Source organism: Electrona antarctica, assembly GCF_951216825.1.
Source record: "Electrona antarctica genome assembly, chromosome: 15".
In the NCBI taxonomy this organism is placed as follows: Eukaryota; Metazoa; Chordata; class Actinopteri; order Myctophiformes; family Myctophidae; genus Electrona; species Electrona antarctica.
The window spans coordinates 4,842,245-4,856,370 of record NC_136796.1 but is presented as its reverse complement, the minus strand read 5'-3'; the positions used below and the strand labels follow the sequence as shown (position 1 = coordinate 4,856,370).

General features: G+C 44.6%; 1 protein-coding gene across 1 annotated transcript in view; it reads left to right on the top strand.

Annotated features, from left to right (window-relative positions):
- The first annotated feature begins 357 nt into the window (after window positions 1-357).
- Window positions 358-14,126, top strand: part of LOC306938298 (solute carrier family 25 member 32-like) — a 14,507-nt gene continuing 738 nt past the window's right edge. The window contains exons 1-6 of the mRNA XM_079522414.1: window positions 358-682; window positions 2,480-2,785; window positions 8,694-8,844; window positions 11,562-11,647; window positions 12,459-12,604; window positions 13,920-14,033. Coding sequence (XP_079378540.1) covers window positions 2,500-2,785; window positions 8,694-8,844; window positions 11,562-11,647; window positions 12,459-12,604; window positions 13,920-14,033 — 783 coding nt within the window. The 5' untranslated portion in view covers window positions 358-682; window positions 2,480-2,499. The remainder of the gene's footprint in view (window positions 683-2,479; window positions 2,786-8,693; window positions 8,845-11,561; window positions 11,648-12,458; window positions 12,605-13,919; window positions 14,034-14,126) is intronic.

The following is a 14,126-nucleotide window of genomic DNA, read 5'->3' as shown; positions in this document are numbered from 1 at the left end:
AGCAGTGACACATGGGTGGTTGTATTTATAATAGAAAAGGAACGGAGGGAGCACAGTCAGCACAGTGACATTCAGTTCCTTGTCTAAACTTGTAAACAACAAGAAAGTGGGGTGGGCGCGCGTGCACAGTGCCAGAGAGCATCATGGGATTGTTTGTGTCCATGTAAAATAGCGCGCTGAGCGCGAGCGCCAGATCTACACATCATCACCTCTCTCGGCTCTCCGCCGTGGACGCTGGGTGATGATGTGGAGATCTGCGCTGCGCTGAGAGAGCGCGTGCGCTTGACGCTCGCTACAGTAATGTTTTTTTTTGTGTGCGTGTGTTTGCGTGCGTGCGTGTGTGTGTGTGTTGCTGGTGGTACAGACTGGTGCTGGACGGAGGAGAGTGCAGGTCATGTCTGATTTGCCTCTGGACCGACCATTGATTGATATGCGGCCCGGGAAACAGGTCAGGTTAGTCGGCCGATTTATCGCACCATCGCCGCCGAAGCGTTCTCCACTGGAGCCCCGGTGCTGTCGTGACCGTGGTCCCCCGAACCTGGAGCTCTAAACCTGGACCCCCAGGCCAGAACCGCACCCCCCGCCCTGGGGACCCCCCTTTAGTCCTGCAGCAGACCACAGTCTGGAGTGGACTCCCCCCTCCCCGCCCCCCCACGCCCGGAGCCCTGCAGTGGACAGCCAGGCAAGCACATGTTATGTAACTTATGTTATGACTATGTTGTTTATTGTAGGAGGAATTAATGGATTGATAGCCTAATTATCGAATTAATTAATTGAATGATGTGTGTAAAGTGATATTGTGTGTTTTGGTGCTGGGATGTCTGGCCACCTCAATGTGAAATTGTCAAGTCATGTTTGTTTTTTTAATGTGAAAAAACTAAGTACGCTATAGGCTATGCTTTGGGGAACAAAATAGTAGCCTATGCATGATTTTAACATGCGTGGTAGTGTGGGTGGTACAACATTGTCATATACATTTATATTGTTTATGCCTGAGTCAAATGCCTGGCTAGCTTTATTGTGTAGCAGTAGCAATTGTTGAAATAGGCCTCAAATCATGTTGTAGGCATAATTAAGTATGCATAATAAGTATACTTTTACATTATTTTAAGCATAGGGTGTGTTTGTTTTGTAGGTTCTTTACATTTTCTTTGTTGTTAATATGTAATAAGGATGGGCATAAAGCTATAAGCTTCTGCCTATACCTTTCAAAAAATATTTTTGTAATGTAACTGAAAAAGATCAAAATAAACCATTCATTCATTTATTTAACATTTTGGATTGTATGTTTTTTGCCAATTTAACATTGAGGTGCCCAAGACCTCTATGGTGCTTCTTTTCTCTTTGAGTGTTTGTTCTGTAACCAGGAGTCTGTCCATCTATCCAGCTCTTTAGTGAACAGAAAATACGTGTTCAGGTCAGGATACAAATTTCACCCAATCAGCAGAGAGAAACTCATACATTGACGATCATACATTATCATCAAGAATTGACCCTCATAAGGATGGGCCTGCAGAACGCTATGTTGTAACCAGACAATTTCATAAAACTATTACAAAACACCAGGGAAATGATGTGAACTTAGGTGTTAGGGTTAGGGCTTTTTAAATGGCTTTAAATTTACTGTCCCAAGTGGGCAAGAGGAAGGTATGTTCTACTGGCCCAGAGGGGCGGTCTGAAAATGGTACTTCCGGACCAGCGGCAAGGACAGTCTAAGAAGGATGAGACGCGAAGACCGTACGGGCGACGCCATGTTGCTTTGGAAGGAAAGAAACATGCGCAGTTGAGACCAAGGAAGCTGAACGCGGAAGTGTTGGCTGCATATAGCCCATTGCGCATGTTTCTTTCCTTCCATGGAGCACCATAAGCAACATGGCGTCGCCCGTACGGTCTTCGCGTCTCATCCTTCTTAGACTGTCCTTGACCAGCGGGCCATTTATAATGTCTGTCATAGGCTAGGCATATAACCACGCCCACCTGGGCGATTCACCTAATAAAGAGGGAATCCCCTGTGTGTCATTGGTGGACTGTGGACATTTTAGAAACCTGCCCATCAATGACATCATCAGTAGGCGGCTTTTGTCATTTCAAACACGATTTCAACCTATTTTACTTTTGAGGGGCGCTAGCCCCTCCTATATTCTGCTATAGTGTAGATTTTGTCCTAACACAAACATTAAATGCCATTGACAATCATTGGACAATTATGTCATATGTGGACGAGCAAATAGGCTATTTTGGTCCTACACAAATTCCCATTAACAATGAAGCAATACACAATTAGAGCAAATAGACATTGCTACATTACGTCATGATGATGTACGATGATAATGGCGCCAATTCACTTCACACACATGCAAATCTTTATCTATATATCTAATCTCTCTCGCTCTCACTCTCTCGTTTCGGCCTCTGTGGCCTTCGTCAGGTATACATGCACAGACTTTGATTCTGGCGGTTTTATTTATTGTTGTGACAGACTGGAGGAAGAGGAACCACATGGACATGTCCAGGCAGGAGCCAGAGCCTGACCCAATGCTCCGCGGGGAAGCCCAGGGGCCACTGCCTCATGGCGGGGGCCCCGGGGGGCCAGTGGCAGGCCCCGGGGGGGCGCTGTCAGGGCCAGGAGGGGCCTTGGTGGCCTCGGCAGGCTGGAGTGCCAGCGCGTCCCTGAGGGGCGTGCTGACCCACGTCCGGTACGAGAACCTGGCGGCCGGCCTGACCGGTGGAGTGATCTCGACCCTGGTGCTCCACCCTCTGGACCTGGTCAAGATCCGCTTTGCAGGTGTGTGTGTGTGTGTGTGTGTGTGTGTGCATGTGTGTGTGCAGACTGTGCAGTGCACGTGTGCGTGTACTTCTATTGCTATACTGCTGAGGGCTATTGTATACTTCTGATGTCCCTATAGCACTCGCATGACTGAAGTAAGGCCACCTACCACACAAGCTGATCTTGCGGGGAATGCGGGGTAGAGCCATTGTCTTTTAACTTGAACAATGGGCTGTCTGGAGGTGTGAATAGGCAGAGATAGAATGACTAAAAACATATTTAGAAAATGTTTCAGATGGAACAAAAAAAAGAGATGATTTGAATCGAATATTTAGAGAAAGTCATGAAGGGGAACCTTCTTCATTCATTCAATTTTCATTTGATTTCAGTCCATTATTCAGTCTGAAAGCCCTCTCAGTGCAGCAGAGACAACCAAGACATTGTCACCGGAGCCCTGAATGCGAGGCTAGCGATTCGGGGCTAAAAATAAGTAGTACAATTCTGAGAGTGAGACAATATAGTTATAGTGCTCAGTGTGAACGAACGGCCATTTAGGCTTACAGTGAGGAAAAGATTCAGGTTAGGATTTAGCATTTAGACTATAGAGGTTTGGTTTAAAGGCTTGGAGTTACGCCAGAGTTATATTTGGCTAAACCAAACACAGCTAAATCTACTAGCTCACAATGCTTCGCAGCACAATGCGTTTCGTGATTGTATATCTGCTATTTTTGGTGTGTGTGTGGCTGTGTGCGTACAGCGTACTGTGTATGTAGTGCACAACATGCATACAGTCATTTCATCAAGGTCATGGTGTGTATTTGTGTCATGCTTATTGACATTCTATCTTGCGTTCTCGACTGTCGAGTCAACATGCGATTTGACCTAGCCTACTTTAAACATGCAGGACATTACAGAGCAGGGCGGGGCTTAGGGGTCACAGTTGTTATGCCTGGCTCGTGGTCTTATACAGTAGGCCTACGTTTCAGCACGTGGCCCTCCAGAATCATCATATTTGTGGACCGCCCCGCCCTGCCCCACCCTCAAAATCATGTTGGGGACCTCCCTGGGGTCCCAACCCACAGGTTGAGTACCACCGTGCTGACAGAACCACTCACCCATGAGTTATGATTCTACTAAATGTGTGTCATTACTGTCCAACAGTATTCATGTACTGTACATACCATGGATCTGTCAGACTCAGTGTTGTTTCATGATGGAAGCCATTGACTGCCAGATTTACAGTATTTCGCCCCCTGTTCTCCCTTTGCCAGGCTCTCTTGCTATATCCTATATCCTATATCTCCTTTGTTTCGATATCCTACCTTTTATTGCTCCCCCGGTCGTTTGTAGACATGGACACGTGTGCTGTGTTCACAGCGGGAACAAATATATAAAATGTATTTCAAAGGTTTCCACTCTGAATTTAAGGAGGCTTACCTTGGTTGCGTTTTCAACCCCCGAAAACACAGTCACAACGACACAACAATGTCTGCATGGAGAATGAGGGCCCACGCAGTAAAACGCATCATCATCATTTTTCGAGATCGTGGATTTCACAATAACACACCAGACTTCCCGGTCCTTCATTGCCATCCCCAGTTCCTGCTTAGCGATGACATCAGGGAACGACAGTTTTCTACCTCTGGTCTGCTTTGAGGCAGGACTAGCTTTCATTAGTCAGGTTTCACCTGACAAAAAACAAGGAATGTTAAGAGAGTCAATTTAACCCATTTTGGGCGGGAACCCCTTTTGGTGTTAGCATTATGTTATGCTTTAGCTATTGAAAAATAGCAGATCTAGCAGGTCTGCTATGAAAAATCGAAGAACGACTGACATAGAAACAGCTTTTTCAGAAAACTGTCAGGATGTAGAAGACATTTATAGAATCTGATCTCAGGTCAAAATGGGTTAAGAGTTGCAGCAGGGCTGCAGTTTTCGAGGTGTTTGTTCCAGATATGTGGAGCGTAAACAACGGAGCACTAAAGCACTTCTCCACGTTTAGTTTAGATTGTGGGGACGGAAAGAAAGCAGACCTGTTCCAGATGACCTGAGAGGACTGGATGGTCCATGGCAGAAGATTTTTGAGTGGTGCAAACCACTCCAACAACTGGCTTTGTTAGTACCCGTGTGTGTGTGTGTTTGTGTACCTGTCCCTCAAAAGAATGAGCATGGTTACTATGGTCACTGACATTATGTCAGACCACAGCTGATCAGGCTATATAAGACCTTGCACCACTCAGTTCACACGGGTGTGATTTTATTTAAAGCATTCAATGCTTTAAAAAGACACTGAGTCCATTACAAATAGTAGTCAGGTCAGCTGGAGCTGAATGTATCGATACTGTAAAGACTCTGTTACAGAGTGAGAGACGGCAGCCATCTTAAAATCACCCCCGTGTGTGTGTGTGTGTGTGTGTGTGTGTGTGTGTGTGTGTGTGTGTGTGTGTGTGTGTGTGTGTGTGTGTGTGTGTGTGTGTGTGTGTGTGTGTGTGTGTGTGTGTGTGTGTGTGTGTGTGTGTGTGTGTGTGTGTGTGTGTGTGCGCGCGCGCGCAGCACGAGCGTGCACACGCACACATAGTTGTACACATAGTGTAAACATATTAAAGTTTATGGACGTCATAACTTGATCAGACCTCTACTGACAGCCAAGCATGCAAACACTGTGGCAGGCGTTGTGTGTGTGTGTGTGTGTGTGTGTGTGTGTGTGTGTGTGTGTGTGTGAGAGTTTGGCCAATTTCTGCATACACACCACCATCAATTCCACATAACACCCAAAATCGACACACCACACAGTGTAAAACAATAAAGTTACAAAATAAAAACTGTTAGTCAAGTAATATATAAAGTTAACACAGATTTAAACCAGCATGTTTTACATACTGAGGTTTTTGTGCCATGTTTTATAATATAGGATTGATGTATTAAGTGATTGCATAGAGATGATCAAATGATGCATGTATGGTTGTTAACTTGTTATGTTTACAGTCAGTGAGTGACTCAACATGTGATCACATGCACAACTGTTGTGTTTACAGTATGTTATGTTTACAGTGAATTTAGATTTGTTTACCCATCAGCCGCCAATAGTGACGGGTTAACCCATATTTACTGCCAGGGTTACTCTGTCTAGAACAGTCTGCAGCCAATGCCAGCGTTTTTTGAGTATTCTTACTACTAATCTCACAGAATAGTTTGTTCAATGACTATGTAAACACCATAGTGGTGTAGACTAGGAGAGTGGTGTCATTGAGGGAGCCGAAAACAGCGCTCGAGCATGCAGCACTGGAGAGTGACAAGGTGGAGTTTTAAACATTGTTTTCAATGAGGGCGGCGCAGTTATCAGCAATATTTGGCATGTGTGCAACATGGCAACTGTTTTAAAGTATTGTACAGTGACAACTAAAGTCTCTAATGATTATGTTCTTGTTGTACTATTACTAAAAACTGATCGTATCTGCTGTTGCATGAGTCCAGTGCATTCTTGTCAACTTCCGGTCCAGGACTTTGTAACTATTCGGCTCCCCCTTAGAGTATACTAAGATAGCCGCACGGAGCCGCCATTGGACTGGCCTCCTTGAAGTGAACAGAGATGTCGTAACTCTCCTTCAATGGCTCTGTCTCAAAAGAAAGACGAGAGTCTCTACTTCCATCAGGGGGGGAAAAGTGTCTTTCTGCGAATGTTCCGTTCTTTAGTTATTTAATTCACAGTTGAATACATCTTGTGTTCACCAAAAACACCTGGAGCAGAAAGAAAAGAAAAGAAAAATGCATTTTTGTGAAACTCAATCAATCCCACGGTATTTGTGGCAGCGGTGGCCGAACGGATAGCGGCGCGGTCTAGATAGCGGAAGGTTCCCAGTTCGAACCAGCCGTCCGACACGTTAAAATTACCACCGCTGAAATGCCCTTGAACAAGGCATCAACCACTACGATGAAATGTGTTCTATGAGCAGGGCCTGGCTGGAAACAAGTTCTTGAGCTTAGCCCAGATACCCTGGGTAAATATAGATTTCATTTCATTTCATTTCATAGGGTATAAGCAAAGCAAAGCAAAGCAAAGCAAAGTTACTATATTTACCCAGGGTAACTGGACTAAGCATCAGATACTAGTGCCCTAGTTTTGTTTTGCTTTTAACTGTGTTTTGTATCAACTGTTTTTAACCTGTACGGCGACCTTGAGTGCCCTGAAAGGCGCCTTATAAATAAAATGTATTATTATTATTATTATTATTATACTTGTTTACAGCCAGGCCCTGCTCATAGAACATTTCATGGTAGTGGTTCAATGCCTTGCTCAAGGGCACTTCAGCGGTGGTAATTTTAACGTGCCGGTCCGGGGATACGAACTGGCGACCTTCCGGTATCAAGACCGCTCCGCAAACCGTTCGGCCACCGCTGCCACCGTATGCACATGCATAAAGTGAGTGGTAAATCGAGTGGCAAGGTGAGTGTCAAAGTGAGTTTAATGTTGTTTAACGTTGTTTAATGCAATCAGATATAGGACTTTTCTGTTTCAATGTATGGGCTGTCAAGGCCAGAACGTTTTTTTTTGCAACTCAGTAGGCGGTTCCCGCATAACTTCAGGTATGATGATGATGTCACATCCTTACCCTCTATAACTTTCCCGGCTTGGTTTTGTTTTGTTCGCGTTCTTTCCCGTTAACCTCTTGATCCTGAAGCTCTAGAATGAACTCATGGGTTGCGGAAGAACGATACCTCTATCGCAAACGACTGAAAACACTGATTGATGTCAGTGAAGTGTTGGACTTGAAAGGACGTCTATAGATGTCAACAGCAATCGAGTTAAGACCCGAGGCAGATTCTAAAAATGCCTTCTAAAGCAGTAGTTCAGTAGTTCTCAAACTGTTTGTGTCGAGGTCCAAGGACCCCCAAATTGATATATATTTGGCAATGGACCCCCATCTGGAAATGATTTATTTTTTATTTTTATAAGAAAAATTCTTCATCTTTTCCTTTTTTTTCCTCTTTTTTCTCCAAACTTGAAGTGAGCTGTGAGCTTGTATGTCTGTCATGTTTGAACAGCCAACATATTTTGGATAAAGTGGTTAAAATATGATGCTATTGCTAGCCTGTATTAACACATTTAGCTGGGAAGCCCCCTCCTCGAGGATCCCTTTGAGAACCACCACTCTGTATTAGGAGGCAGTCTATTCCAGAGACCGGGGAGAGCTGGCTCAGACTCGTATAGGCTTGCTCACCTCAGTTTATTTATTTATTTGTACAGTCAGGAGCAGCTGATTAGCTGACCTCGGGGCTCTAGCTGGGCTGTTGCCAGTTCAGAAATGTGCTGAGGAGCCGGGCCGCTGAGGAGCAAACAATACAAAGCTTCAAATCCGATTCTAAACTGAACAGGAAGCAACACGTTAGAGCGGTTAATCACCGCTCAAAAATAAAGCCCTGCAAAGCAAGTCGATGTGAGCGTAGTAGATCTGCTATTTTCACAATATTGCTGTGCTTGTCGTGGTGCCCAGTTTAAATATGATTGTTTTAAGGGGCTTGAATATGTAAAGAACCACTGGTCTAAGTGACGTTTGGTTGGTTCCAGCATAGAGGGAATTAACAGTAACTAGAGCGGTGCCCGTTGGGCACTGGCCTACTTGCAACGATGCAAGAGCTTGCCCTGTCCAGAGCCCGAGCAGAGACCTTTTGTGGCGGTTCTGGACAACCGTGGGGCGTGGGTCCGACCGGCTCGACACCGGGCACTGCACTCCCTGCGGGGGTGTGGAACGCGTGTGTCGAATTTGAAGTCGGTGGGGCGAACGGTTCTCGAGTGACGTGGATTACAGACGTACACATGTACGTACACACAGAGACTTGGTGCATTTATAGATAGATAGAAGATAGATGTCATGTTTACTTTAGTTCTTACAGCATGTGTGGTGTTGTGGCTTTCCGTTTCTTCCAGTGAGTGACGGTCTGAGCGTGCGGCCTCAGTATGACAACATGCTGCACTGCATCAGGACCATATGGAGGATGGAGGGGGTGCGGGGTCTCTACCAGGGGGTCACACCCAACGTCTGGGGCGCCGGAGCCAACTGGGGGCTCTACTTCCTGTTGTGAGTAGTACGAGAGAGAGAGACCACACACCCTGTCTGTCTGTCTGTCTGTCTGTCTGTCTGTCTGTCTGTCTGTCTGTCTGTCTGTCTGTCTTACAAAGACAAACAAACGACACACAGTGAGCACTTCCTCAAACTGCACGGACAGGAAACGCAGTTATAATACTTCCTCTGGGGGTATGGGGAAAACACGCACGCACGCACGCACGCACACACGTACACGCACACGCACACACACACACACACACTGTTGGGCACCGGCCTGCTTGGGAATGATGACAATGCGGAATGCATACCCCACCCTAGTACGCAATACCCGTTATATCCGTTCGTTGTCATAGCACCCGTTTTAACCGTCTGTGTGTCTAATACTTACCACTGGAAAGACTTCTAGTCGTGGTGCAATGTTAAACTTGCTCAACACTCAACACTGCAAAACCAACTCAGCAGCCTACGGGTGGATTATTAGAGCTATGTTGTTTCAGTTCTGCTTTTAACACGATGAAAACACCTTTGAGGAGAATTAGCCGTCTGTCTGTCTGTCTGTCTGTCTGTCTGTCTGTCTGTCTGTCTGTCTGTCTGTCTGTCTGTCTGTCTGTCTGTCTGTCTGTCTGTCTGTCTGTCTGTCTGTCTGTCGTGTCTGTTTGTGTTGCACAACACAACGGTGGATTCAAACCGCCTGTCTGTCTGGGGTCAGCATAATTATTCTGACGGCGCGTAGGACCATTACTAACCTTGTCACTAGCCTCGATCGGTACCCAGGCTTTTATTTTCGTTCGCATTCGGCTCAAAAATTAAAAGCCTGCTGGGGAAACCCATTGGAAAATATGGCACAGGAAGTGGGAGCCAACTTTACTTGTATTTCCTAACCAATAACACATTTGGTAACGTCAGTGTTCTCCGTTTTCGACCGGTGCCCGCCCCTCTAGACCCGAAAGCACACACAGGCTGGGCCAGGCTACCTTGTCACTAACCCTAACCGCACACGCAAAGCCACGGTGTGGGACTAATGTGCCATCGGAATTACGAGTGGATCCCGTCTGTCTGTCTGTGTGTCAAGGAAAACACTGATCTCACAGACCACACTACTTGAATCACAGAAACTAAAGTACACATACAGCCAGAAATACAACACTCTAATACAAACATAACACTGGAATACAGAAACTAAAGTACACATACAGCCAGAAATACAACACTCTAATACAAACATAACACTGGAATACAGAAACTAAAGTACACACACAGCCATAAATACAACACTCTAATACAAACATAACACTGGAATACAGAAACTAAAGTACACCCACAGCCAGAAATACAACACTCTAATACAAACATAACACTGGAATACAGAAACTAAAGTACACATACATCCAGAAATACAACACTCTAATACAAACACAACACTGGAATACAGAAACTAAAGTACACCCACAGCCAGAAATACAACACTCTAATACAAACATAACACTGGAATACAGAAACTAAAGTACACATACAACCAGAAATACAACACTCTAATACAAACATAACACTGGAATACAGAAACTAAAGTACACCCAAAGCCAGAAATACAACACTCTAATACAAACATAACACTGGAATACAGAAACTAAAGTACACCCAAAGCCAGAAATACAACACTCTAATACAAACATAACACTGGAATACAAACACCAGAAGAATCACTGACATACAAACTATGAATCAGGTACTTATGGTAAGTAATACTTGGAAAGACATTGGGCCACTTCCTTCACATGTATTACCACTTATACTAATTACGGCCCTGTTCCATTTAGTGTAGCAGAGTGGTTCTCAAACCCTTTCATTTCAAGGACCCCCATAACTCTGAGAGTGTACAAAATGGAACCAAAAGGACCCATTGTTCCATTTATTTTGTACACTCTCAACTCAAGAGTTACACACAGAGAGGAAGCAGGACGTTGCGTTGTTGAAAACAAGCGCTTCCAAACTCTGACACTTAGAAAAATAATCACCTGCATGGGCTTTCTTGATCGAAAGTAGCTCGTAACATGTCTATGGTGGATTTTTATGAAACAAAAACCTTGCAGATAGAGGATAATTCAAGCTTTTCGTGAACCTGAAATGTTGTAAAGGTGAGTTTAATGTTGTTTAATACAATCAGATAGGACTTTTCTGTTTGGATGTATGGGCTGTCAAGGCCAGGAAGTTTTGGGGTTTTGCTACTTAGTAGGCATTCCCGAATAGCGTCCGGGTACGATGAGTCTCTATTCTTTCCAATATGGCTGCTGTGCATAGAGCCCATTAACCAGATTAGATTCAGTTGCAGGTGAATCACCTCAGGAATCAAGGTGCTGTGAGTTGAAGTGAGTGTCAGTCACTGACCGCGACAAAACAATTAGGAGGATGCAGTGTCATATTTCTTGCACACACACTGTGTATGCATATTTCATATCTGCTGCTATTTGATATGTCTTTGCAGAAGCGTACTCTGTGGAACGCTGTCGCACACTGTGCTCATTTGATATTTGACATTTTTTTTACTCTTATTATTATTGTTTATTTAAGAATCTTGTACAGAAGAATTTCACCCGCTCCCCTTTATACCTGCTTTGAACTGATGTGAATTTCATGTTGGAATTATACACTGCATTTGACAATGATTCTGTCTGTCTGTCTGTCTGTCTGTCTGTCTGTCTGTCTGTCTGTCTGTCTGTCTGTCTGTCCAGTTATAATGCATTGAAGTCGTACATACAGGAGGGTCGTCAAACGGAGCTCAGCGCTCTGGAGCACCTAAAGTCTGCAGGACAGGCTGGTCAGTCACGCACACACACACACACACACACACACACACACACACACACACACACACACACACACACACACACACACACACACACACACACACACACACACACACATCGCACGCAAGTACGCACGCACATCCAAACATACGCACATGCCCATCGATATCTTTCAATACCTTTTTCTATGTCTACAAAAGGTATCTTTCCTCCAAGTTGTACTGCTCTTCAATACATTATTAGAATTTTTCACCAAAGACCGAGTGCCTTGGATTCCCTTCTTTTCTTCTCAAGTCTGCAACTTACACCTTTGACAAGCAGTACAACTTGGAGGAAAGATACCTTTTTGTTTTACCTGTATCACCAAAGAGCACCCATCTAAGAGCCACTAACACTGATACCTTTCTATGTCTGTCTGTCTGTCTGTTGGGCAGACAGAACAGAGAGGTGGAACATTACTGCCCTCTTCTGGCTGAGTTAATATTCACTGTTCAGAGTTCATCATTTCCAACATGCTCTGATGCTGCACACATTTAACATGTGCACATCCTCTGTGTGTGTGGCAGGTATCTTAACATGTGCCCATCCTCTGTGTGCGGCAGGTATCTTAACATGTGCACATCCTCTGTGTGTGCGGCAGGTATCTTAACATGTGCACATCCTCTGTGTGTGGCAGGTATCTTAACATGTGCACATCCTCTGTGTGCGGCAGGTATCTTAACATGTGCACATCCTCTGTGTGTGGCAGGTATCTTAACATGTGCACATCCTCTGTGTGTGGCAGGTATCTTAACATGTGCACATCCTCTGTGTGTGCGGCAGGTATCTTGACTCTGTGTCTCACTAACCCGGTGTGGGTGACCAAGACTCGCTTGGTGCTCCAGTACTCGGACAGCAAGCAGTACAGAGGAATGATGGACGCTCTGCACAAGATCTACAAGTATGAAGGAATACCTGGACTCTACAGGGTACGCGCACGCACGCACACACTGTGGCGGTCTGAAACGGTACCTTTTAAATTGGTTGCTGGGGTGCCACCAATCAGGGCGAGGCCGGACAATAATAAAGTATTAAATAAGAAACGGATTGAAACGCTACAAAGGGTGTATATGTACTCTCACATACACTCCTACAAACTAAGTAAGGGATAATGCATGGCTAGGTGGTCATTGTTGATATAAACTCAGCAACACTAGTTGCTATCATCCGATCCACTGAGCAACTCAAAGCATGGGTATGAATACCAAACCATTTGCCATTTTGGCACATTTTCTGGAGGCGCTACCCACACGCTTAGCTGTGTTGCTCATTCCAGGAACACCCGAGCCTTACAATCTATACCTCGTTGTAAAGGTGACTAATCAACGCTTAAAATGATAAAAAATACAATACCATTATTGGTATTATTAAAGTGGAGAAATAATGAACCAAAGTTAAGTTTCCGAACTTTTGTTGCAGAGTTTATACATCACCGACAGGCTGATTAACCCATTTAGATCGTAGGACGTGTGGAGCCGTCCTAGCTAATCCAACCGACGAATATTTTTCTCTCGTTTGATATCAATGAAAATGCGCTAGGACGTGTGTACAAGCTGATTGTTTTAACCACCGGCTGACGTGAAGCGGAGAGCAGAACCAGTGTGTTAAAAATAAACTAGAAAGTTGTGCGTAACATTATTGTGTAGCAGAGTCTAACGTTGTGTTGGTGTATTGTGTAGCGCTGGGGTGGGCAACTGGCGGCCCGGGGGCCACATGCGGCCCCCACCTTCACTTAATGTGGCCCTCAGGTTAATGTCAGGATACTGATATAATATTGGTTTCAGCAGTTTTCAATTCATGCAAACATGACCCGCTTTAATTACTTCAGTCTAAATTAGTAGATTGCTCAACACAAGTATAATTAAAAGGCATTTGAAATTACATAAAAATGTTAATTTTCAGGATTCCAATTAAAAAAATAGTAAAAAATAATTCAACATTTCAATTCGAATATAGCAAAAATAGCCGATCTACAAGCTCAAAACGCGTCGCAGTGCGACGCGTTTTGAGCTTGTAGATCGGCTATTTTTGCCACGACAGTAATATATGGCCATAGGGAGTGAGTGTGGAAATATAGTGGCCCTCTCCATCATCAAAGTTGCCCACCCCTGGTGTAGCGGTTCATCGACGGTGTGTAACACTTTGCATTAACACATTGTGCTGTGCTACGCAGGCTTTTATATAGGGAACATGTCTGTGTGTAACAGTTTGCATTGACAGTGTGTATTGTGCTGTGTTACACAGGGCTTTGTTCCCGGTCTTATTGGAACATCTCAGGCTGCTCTTCAGTTCATGATGTACGAAGCTCTGAAGAGAGAAACCAATAAATACAACAACATGCCGACTGACGCACTGCTGGTACGCACGCACGCACGCACGCACACGCACTCTTTACTTTTTCTAATTTTATCTCTCAACAATGTTTTTTTCGACCAACTGTTGTCTGTTACT